The sequence below is a fragment of the Cebus imitator genome, unplaced genomic scaffold, assembly GCF_001604975.1.
Source record: "Cebus imitator isolate Cc_AM_T3 unplaced genomic scaffold, Cebus_imitator-1.0 Scaffold39, whole genome shotgun sequence".
Lineage (NCBI taxonomy): Eukaryota > Metazoa > Chordata > Mammalia > Primates > Cebidae > Cebus > Cebus imitator.
In genome coordinates this window covers 3,435,861-3,457,558 of record NW_016107354.1, presented here as the reverse complement: position 1 = coordinate 3,457,558, position 21,698 = coordinate 3,435,861, and the positions used below count along the sequence as shown (strand labels likewise).

Sequence of the window (21,698 nt, the reverse complement as noted above, 5' to 3'; positions counted from 1 at the left end):
CAAATTTGTATTTCTAGCCTAGACTTTTACCCTGAACTTTAGATTTATGTATCCATAAGTATACACAGACTTATGTACACTCAGATGTATAATAAGCATCTCACTTTTAACATGTCTAAGACATACCTACATTTCTAAACCTAGTCCTCTCACTCTTACTTGTATTCAGTAAATGGAACTTCCATTCTTGCAGTTACTCAGACCAAAATCATGGAGTCATCCTTAACTCCTCTTTTTTCTCTCACCTACATTTCATCGGTAAATTTCAGAGGTATATTCTTCAAAATATATAGTTTAGTCCACTCTTTACATGTAACTCTGCCGTAACACTGGTCCAAGTCACTTTCAGCTCTCACCTGATTATTTACGGTAACCTCTGAAATGGTCTCTTGTTTTTTACCTTTGCCCCCTTTCTCCCATCCTCCCATAGTCTATTTTTGCAGCTAGAGTGGTCCTGTTGAAACATAAATTAGATCATTTAACTCATACTTGAGTTCTATCCATTTCACTAAAAAAAAAAAAGCAAAAACCCTTTAAATATCCCTTCAAGGCCTGTCATAATTTTGTAGTCTTGCCTCACAAAGCTCTACCTTTTTATCATGGTTGTTCTTGTTTTTTATGTTCTAGCAACCCTGGGCTTCTGGAACATCTTGAAAAAGGATAACTCTTGCCTCTGGGACTTGGATTTACTATTCCCTTCTGTATTTCATAGTTCCATTTTTTGCGTTTTTAGGTCTTTATTTAGACATTTCTCCCTCAGAGGGTTCTACCTTGACCATTCAAAATGGTGACACTCTTTTTTTTATTACCCTTCTTTATTTTTCCTTATAACATTTATCACCATATGTTAGTATCTGGGTCTTCATGTGACTTAAGTTGAAATTTGAAAAGATACTCTTAGGTGCTGCTGCTGCTGCCACGGCCTCCCTAGAATTGGTGACATATCTGGCAATGGGATTTTAGGAAGGAGAGAAAGATGTCAGGATTTAGAAATAGTATTAAAACTATTTTAGGCTATATGTATTTCTTGCTGAAGTTGTCTTTGTGGGGGCAATCTGGGATTTAAGTATCATTTAAGATATTTTTATGGGAAAATATATCCAACAACAGACTTACAGGTGATGTTTGAGAATTTAATTCTTCAGTTGAGAACTTCCCTTTTCCATAATTAAGCCTTTGTTCCTTGGGAAACTGGCCATATATAGTAAGCAGAAGAGCAGAAAGTTTATAGAAGGCTACTTGACCAAACAAAGGAAACGAGAGAGAAATTGTTATTAAATCTATTGAAAATAGATTCAAGTTTGATAGCATTTTTTATGTTACAGTTATTGACATAATACAATGCTCAGGAAACTTGTTCTGTATAAGGCTGGACAGTAAATATTTTTGGCTATGGGGGCTACAGTCTCTGTCCTAACCACTCAACTTTGTCATTGTAGTATGAAAACAGCCATGAACAGTAATCATGAATAGACACTGTTGTGTTCCAATAATACTTTATTTACAGAATCAGGCAATGGGTAGAATTTGGACCATGAGCCATAGTTTGCCTAATCCTTGCTTAACACATTAGCGATGCTTATAAAAAGCAAATCAGTTACTTCAAAAGTATATTAAAATAAAGTCATTTAAAAGTTGTAGTTTAAAAAACTGGAACAGAGGATATAGTATTTGTTAGAAGAGTAAAAAATCAGCTAATTTTTCTCTAAGAATAAAAGTAGGATTTAAAATATTGCTGCTTTATTGAGGTCAGATTAATTCAAATGGATGGGAATATTGTCAATGGTAAAAAAAAAACCTCACAAACTCAAATTGTTTTTTCTATTATCTAAATGAATAATCAACACAGAAGACTTCCGTAACCAAGTGTGGGATGGCTTTCCCCACATACCAAGCAAGTGATCACTTCTGCAGTAGATAGATACTAGGTAGATATCCTTCAATTCAATTCTGATACTATTTTACATAGCATCAGATCCCACAGGTTGAGAATTCAGTTCCACAAGATTGTTCTCCAACTTCTGGTTCTAGTTGCAAGTCCCAGGTTCTTTTACCTGTGCTTCTGACCAACTAGCTATAAATTAAAGACCCTACATCTCCCTCCTTGGGTTCCATTAATTTGTTAGAGCAATTCACAGAACTCAAGGGAAACATGTTTACCATTTTATTTTAAAGAATGTTACAAAGGATACAGATGAAGAGATGTATAGGGCGAAATATGGGGGAAGGGGTGTGGAGCTACCATGCTCCCTCTGGGCATGCCACCCTCCAGGAACCTTCACCTGTTCAGCTATACATAAGCTCTGCAAACTGCCCTCGTGGGCCTTTTATGGAGATATCATTGGCTAGGGATGATTGACAACCATGTGAAAATGTGATTGGACAAAAGAGGTGTAATCTAATTGTAATAAATGCAGTGAGGAAATCCAGCAAGTTCTGTCCGGATTCTTGGCCTTTCTATGCAGCATTTCTTCCTCCAGGGTATGGGAGAGGACTCCTTCTAAAATGAGGGGCCTATGGCCTATAAGCAAACAAAGTAGGTCAGGGGATGTCTTTATGGTCGTTTCCATTACAGAGAGGCAGGGGAAGAGTGGAATTTATTTTTAGTTTCTAAGGCCTGCCTTGGTGAAAAAAAGGAGCAGTGAAAAGAGGACAGACAGGTGAAGGTCAGAGAAAGAGATTCTGTTTTCTGAGGCCTGCTTCTGAGGCCTAAAATGCCCCCAACATTATAACAAGGGCAATAGGAGTTATGAGTCAGGAAACGTGGACAAAAACGTGTGTGTGTGTGTGTACACACACACACACACACACACACACATATATAAAATCTTTTATGGAGACATACATGTTTTTTACAGAGATGTATGTATATATAGTTTTTTATACTACAGTTTTGTGTATTTGTCAACAATTTTCTGATTTGAGTGCTACATATATCAGCTCCTTCTGGAAATTTTTTATATTATTTCTTTGAAAATGTTCTTCCCTCTATTTTCTCTGTTTTCTCTGGAACATGTATTAGTTGAATGTTGACCTCCTTCATTAGTTCTCTCTTTTTTATGCTTTCTTATTTTTCATGTCTTTGTATTTTTGTTCTTTTAAGGATATTCTCAATATTTTCTTTCAATCCTTTTAGTAACCTTGTAGAAATTTCTGCTATTATTTTGAATTTCTCAGAACTCTTTCCTATTCTCTAATTTTTAAAAAGTGCAGCATTCCTGTCCTTATTTCATGGAGACATTTTGTATGTTATTGAATTTATTATAGTTTTGTGTTTTTTTGTCTGCATATTATTGCTTTTTAAAATTATATATATTAAGCTTTTTCATTGTGAAGTAATTTTAGATTTACAAGAAATCATAAAAAATCATACAGTGAATTCCCAGGTACTCTACTCAGCCTCCTTTAATGACAACATCTTACAAAAGTGTAGTACATTATGAGAACCAGGAAACTGACATGGGTACAATACTAATAACTAAATTATTGACCTTTCTTGTATTTTATCAGTTTTTACATGCACTTTTTCCTTTTTTTGGTACGTAGTTCTGTGATAATTTATTGTATTTATAGATTCATGTAACTACCACCACAATCGGGATATAGAACTGTTCTGTCACCACAAATTCTCTATGCTACCCTCCTTTATAGTTACACCCGATCTCCAACTCTGACCTCTGGCAACCCCTGAATTAGTTCTACATCCCTATAAGTTTGTCATTTTGAGCACATTATATAAGTAGAATCACATAGCGTATAAACTTTTGGGTTTGGGTTTTTTCGTTCAGCGTAATGCTTTTGGGTCCATTCACATTTGTTGCAGATATCAATAGTTTTTTTAAAATTTCTGAATAATATTCTATTGTATGGCTGTACTACAATTTACCCATTCAAAGCATGGCATGGTTTTTGTTATAAACTTTGCAGTACTATTGGATTTTAAAAACTCTATACGTACTAGTTTAGTATCATAAACTTTTTCCCCTTGTAGGAAAACTCCTTGTTTCATTGAACAGAACAAGGCCGTTATGTTTTTCTTCAGTTCTTAGGAACCTGCCTGCCATTAAAAACTGTTGCTGTAATTACAGTTTTTAAAAAAATTAGGTGACAAAATCATATGCAGAAGTTCATACCAGATTCGTATTCTAAAGTTTGATGTGAATTGATTTGCTTCTACACTTGATCTTAGCCTAAATGCTGAGAAGTGATAGATTTGCTTCTCAGAGTGACTATTTTAATAAGATTTAAAAGTTTTTAGAAATTTCACTGCCTGTTGATTCACCCTGTGCTTCAAAGCATGGTTTTGAAACTAAGTGAAAAGTTAATATTAAAGAAAACAGAAGCACTGGTAAGTCATAAAGCTACAAAATTTAAAAATTGAAATATTTTCTTTTGTGTTTAAGGTGGGTTTATGTAACTAACTAGAGGTGCTTGAAAGTGATTGACATTTTTTAGTTGAAGAAAATTGTGATCTCAGAGGATCATGATTAAGGGTTCTGATTTGGGTTTTTGTAGTAAGTTTATTGTGTAGTATATGTTGGTTTATGAGGTTTTCAAGTGATGATCAGTTGGTGATAGTAGGTGTTTTTAATCTGATTGTAGAAATGCTTTTGGTTTCTTGAGACTATGGACCATGTTATAAGAAGAGGATGCAAGAATCTCTGTAGGTTGGTAAGAGAAGAAATTTAGTATACTCTCGTAAGGAAAGTGTGAAAAGAAAGGACCATTAGAAGAAGAAAGGCATGACTTGTGTTAAGTGTAATTGAAATGGCTAAGTAGTCATTTTCTAGTAGGGCATCATCAAGCAGCTGAGTTTTGGCCAAGAAGTCAATTCTGGTGTACAGTTTGATAAATTTTGACATATATGTATACCATAAAACCTTACCACAATTATGATAATAAGCATATACCTCCCACTCAAAAGCTTCTTTGGCGCCCTTTGTAACCCTTTCCTTTGAACTCCTATACCCCTTTTTTGTGAAACCACCAATGTGTTTTCTGTCATTCTATACATTATTCTATATTTCCTAGAATTTTATATCATTTATTTTTTGTCGTGGTGAGTTCTGGCTTCTTTCACTCATTGCAATTAATTTGAGATTGATTCATGTTGTAACTTGTGTCAGTAGTTCATTCTTTATTGTTGAGTAATATTCCATTGTATGGATATGTCACAAATTGTTTATCCTTTCACTTGTTCATAGACATTTAGGTTGTTTCCAGTTTTGAGCTGTTACAAATAAAGCTGCTAAGAATGTTTGTGTACAAATCTTTTTTATGGGTAATGTCTTCATTTCTTTTGGGTAAATACAGAATGGAATGGCTGAATGATATGGCTAGTGTATGTTTAATTTCTTAAGAAACAAACTTTTCGGAGACAATTTCTTTTTATTTATTTATTTTTGGAGATGGAGCCTCACTCTGTCACCCAGGCTGGAGTGCAGTGGCGCAATCTCGGCTCACTGCAACCTCCACCTCCCAGGTTCGGCGATTCTCCTGCTTCAGCCTCCCAAATAGCTGGGATTACAGGTCCACACCACCAAGCCCAGCTGTTGTATTTTTAGTAGAGACGGGATTTCACCGTGTTAGCCAGGATGGTCTCAATCTCCTGACCTCATGATCCGCCCACCTTGGCCTCCCAAAGTGCTGGGATTACATGTGTGAGCCATTGCACCTGGCCTCGAGACAATTTCTAAAATGGTGGTACCATTTTTCATTTCTACTGCAAGTATATGAGAATTCCATTTCAAAATACATGTACTCATCAACACTTGATATGGTTGGTCTTTTTATTTAGCCATTCTAATAGATATGTGATGATATAACGGTGTCATTTTAATTTGCATTTCCTTAATGACGAGTGACACTAACCATCATTTCATGTACTTACTTTTTTCATTTGTATATCTCAAACTTTTTACTCATTATTTTGAGAGTTCTTTATATAGCTTACATGTCAGTCTTCTATCAGATATATGATTTGCAAATATTTTCTCCCAGTCTGAGGCTTGTCTTTTAGCCTGTATGTTTTATTTTTTGAAACAGCGTTTTGCTCTGTTGCCCAGGGTAGAGTACAGTAGCATGATGACCATGACTTACTGCAACCTCAAACTTCTGGACTCAGGCAATACTCCCACCTCAGCCTCTCAAATAGCTGGAACCACAGGCACCTGCCACCACTCCTGGCTATTTTTTTTTTTTTTTTTTCGTAGAAATGGTCTCACTATGTTGCCCAGGCTGTTCTTGAATTCCTGGGCTCAAGCTTTCCCACCACCTCAGCCTCCCAAAGTGCTGGGATTACAGGCTTGAGCCGCTGTACCCAGCCTCTTTTCATTCTCTTAACACTGTATTTTTGAAAAGCAAAGTTTTTAATTTTGGTAAAGTTCAGTCGTTGGTTTACTCTTTTATGCATTGTGCTTTTTATTTCTTTTGTTTTTTTTTTTTTTTGGTGGTGGGTGGGGAACAGAGATGGGGTTTCACCATGTTGGTCAGGCTGGTTTTGAACTCCTAACCTTGTGATCCGCTCACCTTGGACTCCCAAAGTGCTGTGATTACAGGCATGAGCCACCGTGCCTGGCCTTGTGCTTTTTATTTCTAGAAGTTCTGTAGTTTTAAGTTTTAGATTTAGGTTTGTCATTCATTTTGAGTTAACATCATTTTGTATATGATGTGAGCTATTGCTCAGAATTCTTTTTTTTTTTTTTTTTCTGGAAGTGCTGAGAGTGAAATACCTATTGTATATTCATTTGTTCCAGCACCATTTGATGAAAAACTCTTTCTTCCCTGAATTGTATTTGAGCCCTTGTTGAAAATGAGTTGTCAATATATGTGTATGTGAATTCTTTTCTGGAGTCTTTATTCTGGTTTATTGATCTATGTGCCTGTCATTTTGTCATTAGCACACTTTACTCATTACTACATCTTTTTAATGAGTCTTGAAATCAAATCATGTTAGTCTTCCAACTGTTCTTTTAAAAAAGTTACTTAGCCTATTCTTGGTCCTTTGCATATTCAGATGAATTTTGGAATCAGCTTGTCACTCTTGACAAGCAAGCCTGCTTGGTTTTCCATTGAGATTATGTTGTATCTAGTAGATGAACTTAGGGAGAAAATTGACTTGTGAAGATGGTAGGTTTCTCCATTTGTTTAGGTCTTCTTAATTTCAATAATGTTTTATAATTTTCAGTGTGTGAGTCTTTCACATCTTTTGTTATATTTATGCCTGAGTATTTCAGGTTTTGATGTTATTGTAAGAAGTGTTTTAAAAATTTTAATTTCAGTTTGCACATGCTTGGTATGTAGAAATACAGTTGATTTTAAAATACTGATTTTGTATTCTGCAACCTTGCTAAACTCATTGGCTCTAATAACCTTTTTTTACTAGAGCCTACAGTAAATGATCATGTTTTCTGCAAATAAAGACAGTTTTACATCCTTATCAGTCTAAATGTCTTTTCTTGCCATATTGCATTGGCTAGAATCTTCAGTACATTGTTGAAGAAAAGTGACAGTGGACATTCTTATTTCTTATTTTAGACGGAGAGCATTTGGTCTTTGATTACCAGCTATGATTACTAGCTGTGCTATGTTGGTAATCATAGCTGGTAATCAAAGGTTTTCCATAGATAGTCTTTCTCTAGTTGATGAAGTTTCATTGTATTACATTGTTGAGGGTGGGTTTTTTTCTTTTAATCAGGGATGGGTATTCAATTTTGTCAAATGCGTTTCTGTTTGATATTACTTTTCTTCATTAAGTTGTTAATATGGCAAGTTAGATAGACTTTTGAATATTATCCAATCTTGAATTTTTAGAATAAACCTTATGATATTACTATTCTTTTTATGTATTGCTGGATTTAATTTACTAAAATTTTGTTTAGAATATTGATATTTGTGTTCTATGATTTGTGGTTTTCTTTTATTGTAATATTTTTGTCTGGTGTTGGTGTCTGGGCAATGTTAACCTCATAGAATGAGTTAGGAAATACTATCTTCAATTTTCTGGAAGAGCTGGGTAGGTGTGATATTATTTTTTATCTTAAATGCTTGGTAGAATTCATCAGTGAAGCCACATGAGCCTAGAGTTTTCTTATATGGAGGGAATGTTTTAAACTACAAATTAAATTTCTTTAGTAAACATAGAAGTATTTAACCTTTTCTTAAGTGAGCTTTTTTGTAGGTTTAAATTTGTCCTTTCTGAGTTGTTGAATTTATTGGCTTAAAGTTGTTTATCATATTATTTTATTATTCTTTTAGTTATCTGTAGCCTCTCTTATTTCTGACATTGGTAGTTTGTATCTTATAGATTTTTGTCCCAAGTGGTCTGACTAGAGGTTTAACAATTTTATTGACTGGTATCATTTTTCTTAGACCTTTAATCTTTTCTAATACAGGAATTTAATGCTGTAATTTTCCCCTAAGTACTGTCATAATGTCATACCATGCCACAAATTATGGTCTGTTGGGGTTTTTTTCCACTTTCGTTTAGTTCAGAATTTTATAGTTTCCTTATTTCTTTATTGCTCTGTGAGTTGTTTAGGTAAAAGTATTATTTAATTGCTAAGTATTTGAGAATTTTCTAGATATCTCTCTGTTGCTGAATTTTACTTTAATTCCATTGTAATCAGACAACATACTTTGTAAGATTAAATTCTTTTAAGTTTATTGATACTTGTTTTATTGCCCAAAATATGATCTGTCTGGACAAATGTTCTGTGTGCACATGAAAAGCATGAGTTTTCTGCCCTTTTTAGGTGTTCTGTAAATGTCAGTGAGGTCAAATCAGATGATAGTGTTATTCAGATCTCATCAATCTCTGCTGATTTTCTTGTTCTGTTAAATATTATGAGAGAAGTCCTGAAATATCTGATGATAATTGTGGATTGTCTAGTTCTCATAGTTTTATCAGTTTTTGCTTCTTGTATTTTGAAACTCTTATGAGACAGAAAAACAGTTGGGTTGTTATGTGCACTTGATTATTCCCTTTATCTTTATGAAATACATTGGTGGTATTCTTTGCTCTGAACTCTGCTTTGTCTGATAGCCACTCTTGCTTTCCTTGAACTAGTGCTAGCATAGTGTATCTTTCCTCATTCTTCTATTTTGAACCTCTTTGCACCATATCGTATATAGTAGGACCTGGCTTTTATTATTATTATTAGTTTAAGACACCATCTCCCTCTGTCGTCCAGGCTGTAGTGCAGTGGTGTAATCTCTGCTCACTATAGCCATACCTCCCAGGCTCAAGGAATCCTCCCACCTCAGCCTCCTGAGTAGCTGGGACTACAGGCATGCACCACCACACCCAGCTAATTTTTGTATTTTTTGTGGAGATGGGGTTTTGTCACGTTGCCAAAGGCTGGTCTCGAACTCCAGGGCTCAAGTGATCTGCATGGCTGGCGATCTGGCTTTTATATCCAGTCTGATAATCTTCACCTTTTATGGTTTAGACTGTTTACATTTAAATGGCTTAGACTATCCGTCTTTAATGTGATTATTGACATGGTTAAGGTTAAGTCTTATCTTGTTATTTATTTTCTGTTTGTCCCCTTTGTTCTTTTTCCTTCTTCTTAACCCCTTTTTTCCTTTGCCCTCTTGGATTAACCAAATCTTTTTATGATGTTATTTTATCTCCTTTTTTTAGTATTAACTGTAATTTTTTGTTTTCTTATATTAGTGGTTACTTTAGTATTAACAGTATACATCTTTAACTTATCACAGTATACCTTTAAGTGATGTTATACTGTTTCTTGGGTGGTGTAAAAACCTTACAAAAGTTTACTTCCATTTCTTTTGCCCAGACTTTGTGCTGCTCTAGTTATATGTATATGTTATAAACCCTATATTATATTTTCATTATTGCTTAATCTTTCATAGAGATTTAAACAATTGAAAAAAATTACATTCTTCCATGCAATTATTTTTTCTAGTTGTCTCCATTCCTTTGTGTAGATTCATGTTTTCATTTGGCATTAGCTTCTTTTTTTCTGCCTGAAGGACTTCTTTTTAACTTTTCTCGTAATGCAAGTCTTCTGATGATGAATTCATTTATCTTTTTTTTGTCTGAATATATCTGTTTTCTTATTTTTTCAACAAATCAATTAATGCAGATCCTTCTTATTTTTGAAAGATGTTTTTACTGGCTATGACAAACCTAGGTTGACAGGGTTTGTTTGTTCTTGTTTAAAGTGTGTGGAATTTGTTGTGCGTATTGAGTCTGTGGGTTTGTAATATTTGCCAAATTTGGTGATAGTTCAGATATTACTTCCCTTTTTTTCCTTCCCACTTCCTTTGTGGACTCCATTTGTACCCATATTAGGCTACTTGAAATTGACCTGCAGCTCACTCATGCTGTTTGTTTTTCTGTTTTCTCTGTCTTTTTTATTTTGAATATTTCCTATTGCATTGTCTTCAGATTTGTTAATCTTTTCTTCTATAATGTGTAATCTCCCATTAATTCATTCAGTGTGTTTTTCTTTTTTTAAAATTATTTTTCATTGACATATAATAATTATACATATTTAGAGGTATTGAGTGATATTTCAATGCATGTATATAGTATGTAATGAGCAAATCAGTGTGATTAGCATATCTGTCACCTCAAACATTTATCATTTTTTTAAATGTTGAGAACATTGAAAATTCTCTCTTCTAGCCATTTGAAAATATATAATAAATTATTGTTAACTATGGTCATTTCAAAGGGCCATTTAGTATACTTTTCATCTCACATGTAATCATTTTTATCTCTGGAAGTTTGATTTGCATCTTTTTTATCCTCTATGTTTCTACATTGCTTTTTGGAGGACTGTGGTTAGAGTGACTTTTTAATGTTTTTATTTCTAATTCTAACATGTATCAGTTCAGGTTTGATTTCACTTGATGTTGTTTTCATCATGGGTTATGTGTTCTCACTTCCTTGCGTGCCTGATAATTTTTGATTGGATGCCATACATTGTGAATTTTACCTCATTTGTGTGTTTGATATTTCTTATTCTTAGAATAAGGACCACAGAACTTTGCTTTGCAGTCCTTTTTGGTCTTGCTATTAAAATTTGTTAGGGGAGCGGGAGCAGTGCTCAGTCCAGTTAATTATTTTCCATTTTAGAGTCTTCTCATTCTCTTCCCAATGCCCTATAAGTTATTAGGCTTTCCAGTCTGAATCAGTGGGAACAGGACCTATTTCTGGCCCTGTATGAGTGCTGGACACTATTTCCTCTAACCCTTTGAGTTGGTTCTTTCCCCAGCTTTTCATGTGTGACTGTTACCCAGCTAAGTACTCAAGGAGGACCCTGCAAATTTCTGAAGTTTTCTCTCTGTGTTGCTCTCTCCTCTCTGGTACTCTTCCTTGAGAACTCTAGCCACCTCTTATCCCAATGTCTCAGACTCATGTTTCACTTAGAGTCCATTGGGTTCTGCTTGTGTTTCCCCTCTCTGTGTTTACTCTGCAAATGCCCTCAAGATAGTAATTTGGGATAATTGTTGGACATAGCTCATTTGCTTTCCATTTTTCAGTGATGATTCTCCTTTATTGCCTGATGTGCCATGTCTTGGAGACTGTTGTTTCATATATTCTGTTTGGTTTCTTGGGTTGTTTCAGACAGGGTATAAACTCAGTCCTTGTTATTCTGTCTTGGCTGGAAATATATATTAGGGCTAATCTGGTCTTCATGTCCTTAGTTCATGAATCTCAAGCTCTTCAATGCAGCGTGAAGCAGAGCTTTCCCTCTGAACTTGCTCATCCTCATTTTATTTTGTACATATTAACTGTTTTTGCCATTAGAGTGCTTTCTTAATCTAAAAGTATTGAATTAAATATAGTAGGACATAATTCGTCTTCCATGACATCTGATTTTGAAGGTCTGATTCCGGGTTCAGTCTACGTGGGAATTAAAAGATGGAAGTGTATTATGACACCTTTTGAATTCATTTAAAATCTAAGTGGTTTAGAAATGAAGCCAATATTTTAGCAGTATCTAATCTTTCAGCTACAGATATGTCTGGTGAAAATGCTTTTTTAATTACTCAGTCTGCTTGGCCCTTACTCAAACTGAACATTTAGCTTGTATTTGTCTTATTCATACTTGTGGTTGTACCTTGTCCATGAAATTACTAGACTCGTATTTAGATAATGTGCTTTATTATAGTTGAAAATGATGAAAATTTAGTAGCCAGAATAATTTGAAGAGTTATATTTTCTATATGAGATCTTTGTTCTATTTAGTATAGATTCCTTTTTTTCCCAACTTTAGAAAACAAACCAGATATGCCAGTATTCCTACTCAAAGGATTTTTTTTTAAAATAAATGCAGTAGGATCTTTTGATTTGTTCTGTTTGAAAGAAAAGATTATGTTCTACCAATGCAGCTGTCCTCTGATTTTTTCACTAGAATGAAGGTGGGAGTAGAATTTTTCTCTGTAGGTTTATTTTTCTGGAACTAACTTTCAGGCTCCATACAAAGTTAGCTTTATATTCTGTCCTTGTAGTCTATTATAGCGAGGTGATGACTGATTTTTATAATGAAAGAAACCACCAAAATAACAAAAAGTATTAAAGCTAATAATCAAAGAGATGACCCTGAGACACTGAAAGATATAAGAGTGCTTTCTGAATCACCAAGAAGATTAAATTTTAACTCGTGGTTTTGCTAAAGGAGAGCAGTATAATATGGAAGGGGCACTGGAATGAATCAAAAGGCTTAGGTTATAGTGTTATTAACATTTCCACTAAATACTATATGACCCTGAGAAAGTCTTGCGGTTTTGAACTTTGATATCCTCATCTGTCATAACTAAATTAATATTTCATGAGTAATTATGTTGTGTCAGGTATATTGCTAGTCAGCTTACTTATTGTACTTCATTTAATTTACCTATTAACCTTAGAGAATAAATAGAACCTACATTTTGCAAATGAGAAGCCTAAGGTTCCAAAATATTGAGTATCATTCAAAATGCCAAGCATTAAATTACTAGACGATAATTTCACTCTAAAGCCATGACTTTTCTTCTGTTTCTAAAAAGCACTTTAATATTTTTAAACCATGAACGATAGTATATGCTAACATAGTAAATTTACAAATTGCCTTAGGTCTGACTTTATTATTTTTATTACTATCAGTTTTGTTATTTGCAGTGCATTCTAATTACTGAAATTTTATCTATTTGTCAGAGTCTGGACACTAGTGATACACAAGTGGCTACTCTTTAGCAATGCCTTTTTTCTTTGAGATCCTAAAACACTTATTATTTAATACCCATTTAATAGTTATATATTTGGGAACTCTTTAGTAGCTTAATATTTGGAAGTTGGGATAGCTCTTGAATTGTTTAAAATTCTACATGTTCATCTATTACTGCTACACTTAGAAAACAAGCTCCTGAGGAAGCTTCTCTTTCTATTGGCTTTTAGTATAGCATTGTGCATATAGTATGTGTAACTTAATACATAATTATGTTAATATATTCTGTAAACTGGACTATTTTAATCAACATTCTGAGTTATTCACTTCTGGTGAACTTTATTATATATAAGATATTTTAAAGTTTTAAAAAATTCTGTGACTTTATGTGGTAAGAGTAGGTAGGTTTGTTAGGTTTATAAGAGAAATGCTTTTCTTCATCATCTTTTTTTTTTTTTTAAAGACACAGTCTCTCTGTCACCCAGGCTGGGATGCAGTGGCATAATTTTGGCTCACTGCAATCTCCATCTTCCAGGTTCAGACAATTCTTGTGCCCCAGCCTCCTGAGTAGCTAGGATTACCGGTGTGTGCCACTGCACTGAGATAATTTTTTTTTTTAAGATGGAGTCTCGCTCTATCGCCTAGGCTGGCGTGCATCGGCATAATGTCGGCTCACTGCAGCCCCCGCCTCCTGGATTCAAGCGATTCTTTTGCCTCAGCCTCGCAAGTATTTGGGACTGCAGGCACCCACCACCACGCTGGGCTTATGTTTGTATATTTAGTAGAGACAGGGTTTCACTATGTTGGTCAGGCTGGTCTCGAACTCCTGACCTTGTGATCTGCATGTCTCCCAAAGTGTTAGGAGTGTGAGCCGCTGTGCCTAGCCAATTTTCGTATTTTTAGTAGAGACAGGGTTTTGCCATGTTGGCCAGGCTGGTCTCAAACTCTTGGCCTCCAGTGATTCATCTACATTGTGCTCCCAAAGTGCTGGGATTAAAGGTGTGACCCACTGCACCTGGCTGAGAAATGCTTTTCAGAAAAATTTTAAAAAATACCACAGTGTTTTGAAACGACTCAACTCAAAGTTGGTTGATAGAAGTTAGCATGTAGACTTACTTTGTTTGGTAGGGAGACCAATTTCTTTGCTCCATTCCTCAGTTTTTTAAGAGTTCTAGAAGCTCTTGCCTTCTCTTTTTTCCCTGCAATGAGGGAAATAAAAAGAAAATTTAAGTAATATTTAAGATATCTGGGTGATCTAATACTATTATTACTACTACTTCTACTAACTCATATGTTAGTTAACCTTTCTAAGTGTTAATTTTCTTGTTCATAAAAAACTGAGTTCAATTATGTGATCTTCAAAGACACATTATTTCAGAATTTTTAAAGTCTACCAGTTTGAGGTAAATTAGGTTTCAGAATTGAAAAGTAGCATTTGATTTTTAAATGCACTTCAAGGTACTAGCTTTATGTTACTTGGGTTTTTCTTTTAAAATGTTTTGCAATCTTATGTTCTGCTTTTATGGTTAATTTTTCTTTCTAACTTATCAGTACTTCCTCGCGTGTTGCTAAAGGAGCAGTCGATCACACCAAAATGAGTCTACATGGTGCTAGTGGAGGACATGAAAGATCAAGAGATAGACGAAGGTCAAGTGACAGATCACGAGATTCATCTCATGAAAGAACAGAGTCTCAACTCACTCCTTGTATTAGAAATGTGACTTCTCCAACACGACAGCACCATGTTGGTATGTAAAACCAACTAATCTTCCTGACAGTCCTTAAAAACATGCATTTACCTTTTTAAAACAGTAATTACATTGAATTGTGCCTAACACTGCAGAGTAAAATTAGCTTCTTCTATTCAGTTGTTTCTGTTTTAGTTGAGCTTGGTTCTTACTGTGAAAAAGCAGTTTGTTAAAATGCAAAGTGAAGGTGAATTTTTTAACATCTGGTACAGTCTTATAAATAATTTGAAAAGCCTTTGAAACTGTGATATATAGATTTTTAGAGTTTTCAAGTTAATATTTGGCTTATGAAATAGATAGCAATAGTTTCTTTTAAAATAGTTTTTAGTAAATTATTGGTAGAAATTTCATTATTATCATGCTGACAAGGGATATGAAAGGTAGAAAAACCATCATGTAATTTATTCTGATTTTTGACAATATCCCAAATTTAATAATAAAAATATATAAAAAGTGTTATGTGTTTTACTTTCTTAGTAACTAGCTCAGGTCTTTCCCCTTCTTCCTACTCGTTACTATAAATGAACATTATTACCCCAGGTGAACACATGGTATGACTATAAAACAACAGCTGAAGAAGAGGTGCCTTAGCATGTGAGCTTGCTGATTTTTATTTTCCTCTGCAGAAGGGACAAATTAAGACTTTTGACTTACTATATGCAGCAGTAGTTTCTGATAATCTGTTGTAAATAAAAATCATTAATATTAGGGTCTAATTATGAGAGAAGTTGTCAGTGTTTCAGTTGACCCTGGAAGTCAGACTAGTACTTATAAGCTAGACATCAACAAAAGTATAAATTAGAGTTGACAGTTTGTTACATGCAAAAGTCAGTGTCTGGGAGTAGAATAGCAGGATATAATAATGTATTTTATTAATATTGCTTTAGCAAGTTTTACTTTTAGGATGTTGCCAGTATTGTAGAAACAGGCAATAAAAGGGAGGTGTCAGAGTATCTCTGGAGATGTGTCAAACCTAATTATATAATCAATAATGCTGTACAGAGTGTTCTGAGTAGCCTGAGTCATAGAGGAATTTGGCAAAAGCTGATGAAACTGATGAGATGGAGGTGCATTTTTTAGGTCACCTTTAAAGTTTAGTGATCTAGTCTCTAAATGAAAAATCACAAAATCTTAGTTTTTGGTTCTCTTTTGTAGACTATTGGAACATCATAAGAAAATTTTCTGAATTTTAACAATATTTTCTACCTGTGAAAATTACAGACTATAATTATAGATCATAAAATTTGCAGCAGTGCTTTATTCAGCAAACATGAGAATGAGAAGAAAACAATGTATCATGAGCTACTAAAGCTGCTTTATTTGGTAGACATAAAAATCATTAAAAAAATAAATACTCTTACTGTCCTTAGTGAATTTCTTTCATTTTTTGGGGGGCGGGGTGGAGGCACCTTCTTTTTTTGAGATAAATTGCTGGTTTTAGAATGCCCTTATTAACAGTGAGCTTCTAAAGATTGTACTTTGTGTTCTCAGAGTGGTATTATCCCTTTTAGTAATTAGGACAGTTTAAATTGGTATTCTTATTAATCTTTTACTGTAATAACTTTCAAAGCATATTTATTTGACTTGTGAGAATATTCGGTTCCTTGGGTTTCTGTTTTTAAGTGGAGTAATAAAAGCTTCCTTAGTTTTGATGTTAGTTTGCATTAGCATTAGTCAGCTATACATCTTTTTAAAAAGTCTACAAATAAAGATTTTAGAAAACATTTTAATGTTTTGGATTTTATTCCTAGGAACTAAATGAATGTTTATGGTGTTCTGTTAACATGTTATTTGAAATTAAAAAGTGGAAATGCTGTGACTTAAAACAACTTTTCTAAATCAAAAATTTAAAAAGATATATATACATCTTGAATTTTTAAAAGAAAATTTGCATAACTTTGTTTAACATCTTTATTTCAGAACGAGAAAAAGATCACAGCTCCTCTCGTCCAAGCAGTCCACGTCCTCAAAAAGCATCCCCAAATGGTTCCATTAGCAGTACTGGGAACAGCAGCAGAAATAGTAGTCAGTCAAGTTCAGATGGTAGTTGTAAGACATCTGGGGAGATGGTGTTTGTATATGAAAATGCAAAAGAAGGAGCTCGGAATATAAGAACGTCAGAACGAGTGACGCTAATAGTGGATAACACTAGATTTGTTGTAGACCCATCTATTTTTACTGCACAGCCAAATACAATGTTGGGCAGGTTTGTATTGTTTTAGTTATTTGCATTACTAATTATGAGGTGCTTTTATCGCCATTTTTTCATTTAAGGTTTACAGTAATTCTCTGTTGAAATGTAGCATTTGTTTTACAGATGAAAGAAGTGACCTTTGGAGGCTAAATTATGTGTCCCAAGTTAATACAGCTAGGAAGTGATAGAGTAAGAGCTTGAACTTGGTTTTATTTCTACTGTAATACCAGTAGAAATAGCAAATATATTAGTTATTGAAGTCAGGATACTAAAATATCTTTATAGATTGACACTATAAATGGAATCTAACCAGGTGAATTTAGCAATGATAACATGTTTCCTGTACTTGGGTTCTCATTCAGTCATAAAATATAAACAATCAGCATTGTTTGAAGGGGGATATATCCCCAGCAGGTTGTTTAGCTGTGAAGTCAGCATGAATTGTCAGTTTGATGTAGATACTTAAAAAAAAAAAAAAAAAAAAAAAGTGGGGAGAATGTCAACAAATAGCAAAATGAAGGAGATAATTGTCATCTTCTGATTTGTGCTGGTCCAGAGTAATAGATCAATTTAAAGTTTGCAGTTATGGGAACCACAGTCTAAGAAGGATATAGACAATATAGACTTGCTTTTTCAACATGTCCAAACTGTATACCTTTTTGTTTTTTTTTTGAGACGGAGTTTCACTCTTGTTGCCCAGACTGGAGTGCAATGGCAAGATCAGCTCACCACAACCTCCGCCTTCCGGGTTCAAGCAATTCTCCTGCCTGAGCCTTCGGAGTAGCTGGGATCACAGGCATGTGCCACCATGCCCAGCTAATTTTGTATCTTTAGTAGAGACAGGGTTTCTCCATGTTAGTCAGGCTGGTCTCAAACTCTTGACCTCAGATAATTCACCCGCCTCAGCCTCCCGACTATATACCTCTTAATTGTAAAATCAGTATCTTTATTCACACTAATATCAAATCAAAGGGCATGTGCATGAAATAGAAGTTTACATGAGATGAAATCTTGTCATTTTCTAGATTGCATATGCGATGTGTGTGTGTGATTTGCCACTGTCTCATAATACAGAATAAATGCTGCCATTGTGATTTTATATACATTTTTGAATAACTAAATATTTTCCTTCAAGGCTGACGCTATGCATTAACCCTTGGAAAAAAATATTTGAACTATAGGCTTTTTTTGTATTTTTAGTATTATAGGGAGGATAGTCAACAGAAGTTATCAGGAATGTGACTTGACACTGTTAATAATACTTTATATTTTTACATGAGATATATAGAAACAGTAAAAAAAAAAAAAGTAGATATTTGACATTTTGGTTGTTAGGTTATGTTTTCTTTAAAAAGAAAAGTTTTTTAAAGTATTCATATTGATGTGAAAAGAATAGCTTTCCCCTTTTGTAAAAGGTTGAAATGACGACGTTTGATTCCTGAAAGACTAACTTCTTTTTCTTCTCTTTCAATTAGCAAAGCCTTCTTTTTATGTCAGTTGACTAAAGTGTGTCTTTGGGGATGAAAATTAATATTCATGGGAACTGTAAAAAGCAGTTGGCATTCTTTTGGAAACTTTGACATAAAAAAGCTTTGTTGTTTATAGTTTCCTGTGTTACAACAAAAGGAATCTATTTGAATTAGGAAACTATTGAATAGAATACCTAGTTCAACTATATTTACTTTGAAAATAGTAGTACCATAGGATCTAGAGGTTCATCTTTCTTTAATCATGATTCTTAAATTTTCTGGAGAGTACTAGAGTACATTTTTTATTGTTAAGGACATATTTTGCAAATTGCCTCTTTTCTAAACAGCTGCTGTTAAAGGGCCAACAACATGACTTGAAAAAAAATTAAAGTCATTTGTATTTTTCTTATATAAAAATTAAGAGCTTTTTAATTTATTTTTTTAAACTTGGCCATTATCCTATTTTTTCATTGCTGTCTACCCCACCATTTGATTGCTTGTTTTTCAGTTATAGGATGCAAGTCTAAGAATTTTGAGTAGGATTTGTTACATTTATAATTAAGATTGTTAAATGTAAAACAACCTGACTTGTCCTGTATCATCTTACTTTGTCTCAGTTTAGTTTGCTCTATGTGCTGTATTATGGCATTAACTGTACAATGAAAATAGCAGTTTTAAGGAAAAAGTACCATTAACATAGTTTCCCTTTTTTTTTCTTCCTGGTAAAATTGGTATTGAAAACTCACCTTTTGCCTTAGATTAATTGGTTCGTGGTGTTTTCTGAGGAGAAGGGGTAGGAAAGCTCTTTAGCTTCTGAATTTTGTCATTTATTTTATTGTTGATTGCAGGAAATCTAGACTAGTGTTCCTTACCATCAAAAAGAAAATGTTTTTAATATTCCTTCATTTATGATGTTTACCAGAATAAATTAATGATAAAAGTTCTTGAACTAATTTAATGATGTAATTCTTTTTTACTTTTGTATGTAAAATCTATTTTCCCTTTTGAAGGAAGTATTCTATTGAAGTATTTCTCAATTATTTGCTCTCATAGGATGTTTGGATCTGGCCGAGAACATAACTTTACACGACCCAATGAGAAAGGAGAGTATGAGGTGGCAGAGGGAATTGGTTCTACTGTGTTTAGAGCTATTCTGGTGAGTGGTTCTTATGAGTATTAACTTAATCGTAAGACCCCTTCTTGGTAGGTACTTGGATTAGAAGCAGAATTCTATTTGAATTTGTCTTTGGAGTTATTCCAGGATATTGTTTTTCCTAAAATACCATTTAATTTATCTTTATTTTCTTTTAATTTTTATTTTGCAACAGGGTCTTGCTCTTTCACCCAAGCTGGATGGAGTGCAGTGGCACGATCATAACTCACTGCAGCCTCGACCTCTCGGGCTCAAGCAATCCTCCTGCCTTAGACTCCTGAGTAGCTGGAACTACAGGCATGCGCCACTATGCCCGGCTAATTTTTTTTGTTTTTGTTTTTTATGGAGATGAGATCTCACAATGTTTCCTAGGCTGATCTTGAACTCAAGGGCTCAAGCCATCCTCCTGCCTTGGCCTTCCGGAGTGCTGGGATTACAAGTATTGAGCCAACATGCCGTGCTCTCATCTTTATTTTAGCACATACAGATAATGTGATATAAGCAAGTAAATTTGATGACCTTCAGGATGATAGGATGAGAGACTATTAAACTCTTAGGTCTGCATACACAGTTCTTTCAGGTATTTAGTAACATATCTGAAGTCATATTTACTTCTCTTTAATTCTCTTAAATACAGTATTTCGATCATTTTTGCTATCTGAGAGTGAATATGACTGATTCTATTATTTTATTGCATATAACTAGCAATGTAGAAACTTAGAAACATCTAAAAGTCATCTTCAGAATGTATTTGTTAACATCTTTATTTTTTTGTTGGTTTTGGGGGTCTTTTCTTGAGACAGCGTCTCACTCGGTTGCCCAGGCTGGAGTGCAATAGTGCGATCACTGTTACCTATAGCCTCAACTGTCTGGGTTTAAGTGATCTTCCCACCTTAACCTCCCTAGTAGCTGGGAGTGTAGGCACGTGCCACTACACCTAGCTAATTTTTTGTATTTTTAGTAGATATGAGGTTTCACCATGTTTCCCAGCCTGGTATCGAACTGCTGACCTCAAGCAGCCCTCCTGCCTCAGTCTCCCACCAAGTGCTGGAATTACAGGTGTGAGCCAGTGCCCAGCCGACATCTTTGTTTTAAAACTGTTTTTTTGTTTGTTTGTTATTTGTTTTTGAGATTTTAAGCTTTTTTTTTAAAAAAAAAAATAATTTATCATACAGAGTCTCTACTTGTAATTTAAATTCAGTGATTTTGATCATAAGGCTAGGTGTGGTGGTTCATGCCTATAATCCCAGCATGTTAGGAGACTGAAGCAGGTGGGTGGTTTGAGTACAGGAGTTCGAGACCAACTTGGGCAATATGGCAAAACCCCAGTTCTACCAAAAGAATATATCCAAAAATTAGCTGGGTGGAATGCCTGTAGTTCCAGGTATTTGGGAGACTGAGGCGGGAAGATCTCTTGAGCCAGGAGGGGAAGGTTGTAGTGAGCCGAGATCACACCATTGCACTCCAGCGACAGAGTGAGACCCTGTCTTGGAAAAAAAAAAAAAGATTTGATTTATAGCTTCTGACAGTTTGTGCCACAGTCTGAAAATACAATTTTCTTAAATAGTTTGGGGGAAGGGAGGATTCTGTGATGGACAGCAGTTAGGGAAAGTAGTTGATCTTGATCAGGTGAGTATTCATATAAGTACCAGAAGATATTTCACTTCCATTGATGCAGCAACCTTAGAAATTGTGTTACTGGTTACTTAGGTTCTGAACCTCAGGAAGCTTGAGACCTTTTTTTTTTTTTTTCTTTCTTTCTTTTTTTTTCCTCAGGCTGGAGTGCAGTGGTATGATCTCAGCTCACTGCAACCTCTGCCTCCCAAGCTCAAGTGATGCTCCTGCCTCAGTCTCCTGAGTAGCTGGGATTACAGGCATGTGCCACCATGTCTGGCTAATTTTTGTATTTTTAATAGAGACAGGGTTTCACCATGTTGGCCAGGCTGGACTTAA

At 34.6% G+C, this 21,698-nt stretch overlaps 1 protein-coding gene across 8 annotated transcripts in view; it reads left to right on the top strand.

Moving 5' to 3' along the window:
- The window catches only part of BTBD10 (BTB domain containing 10), a 74,934-nt gene that overhangs the window by 29,386 nt on the left and 23,850 nt on the right, over nt 1-21,698 (top strand). For 5 of the 8 annotated variants that reach the window (XM_017525782.2, XM_017525780.2, XM_017525783.2 and 2 more), the window contains 3 exons: nt 14,733-14,929; nt 16,850-17,135; nt 19,646-19,748. In XM_017525782.2, the coding sequence (XP_017381271.1) occupies nt 14,776-14,929; nt 16,850-17,135; nt 19,646-19,748 (543 nt within the window). In that variant the 5' untranslated portion in view covers nt 14,733-14,775. Of the gene's footprint in view, nt 1-733; nt 788-14,732; nt 14,930-16,849; nt 17,136-19,645; nt 19,749-21,698 lie in introns of all 8 variants that reach the window. The other 3 variants (XM_017525778.2, XM_017525777.2, XM_037737498.1) reach the window with 1 other exon arrangement.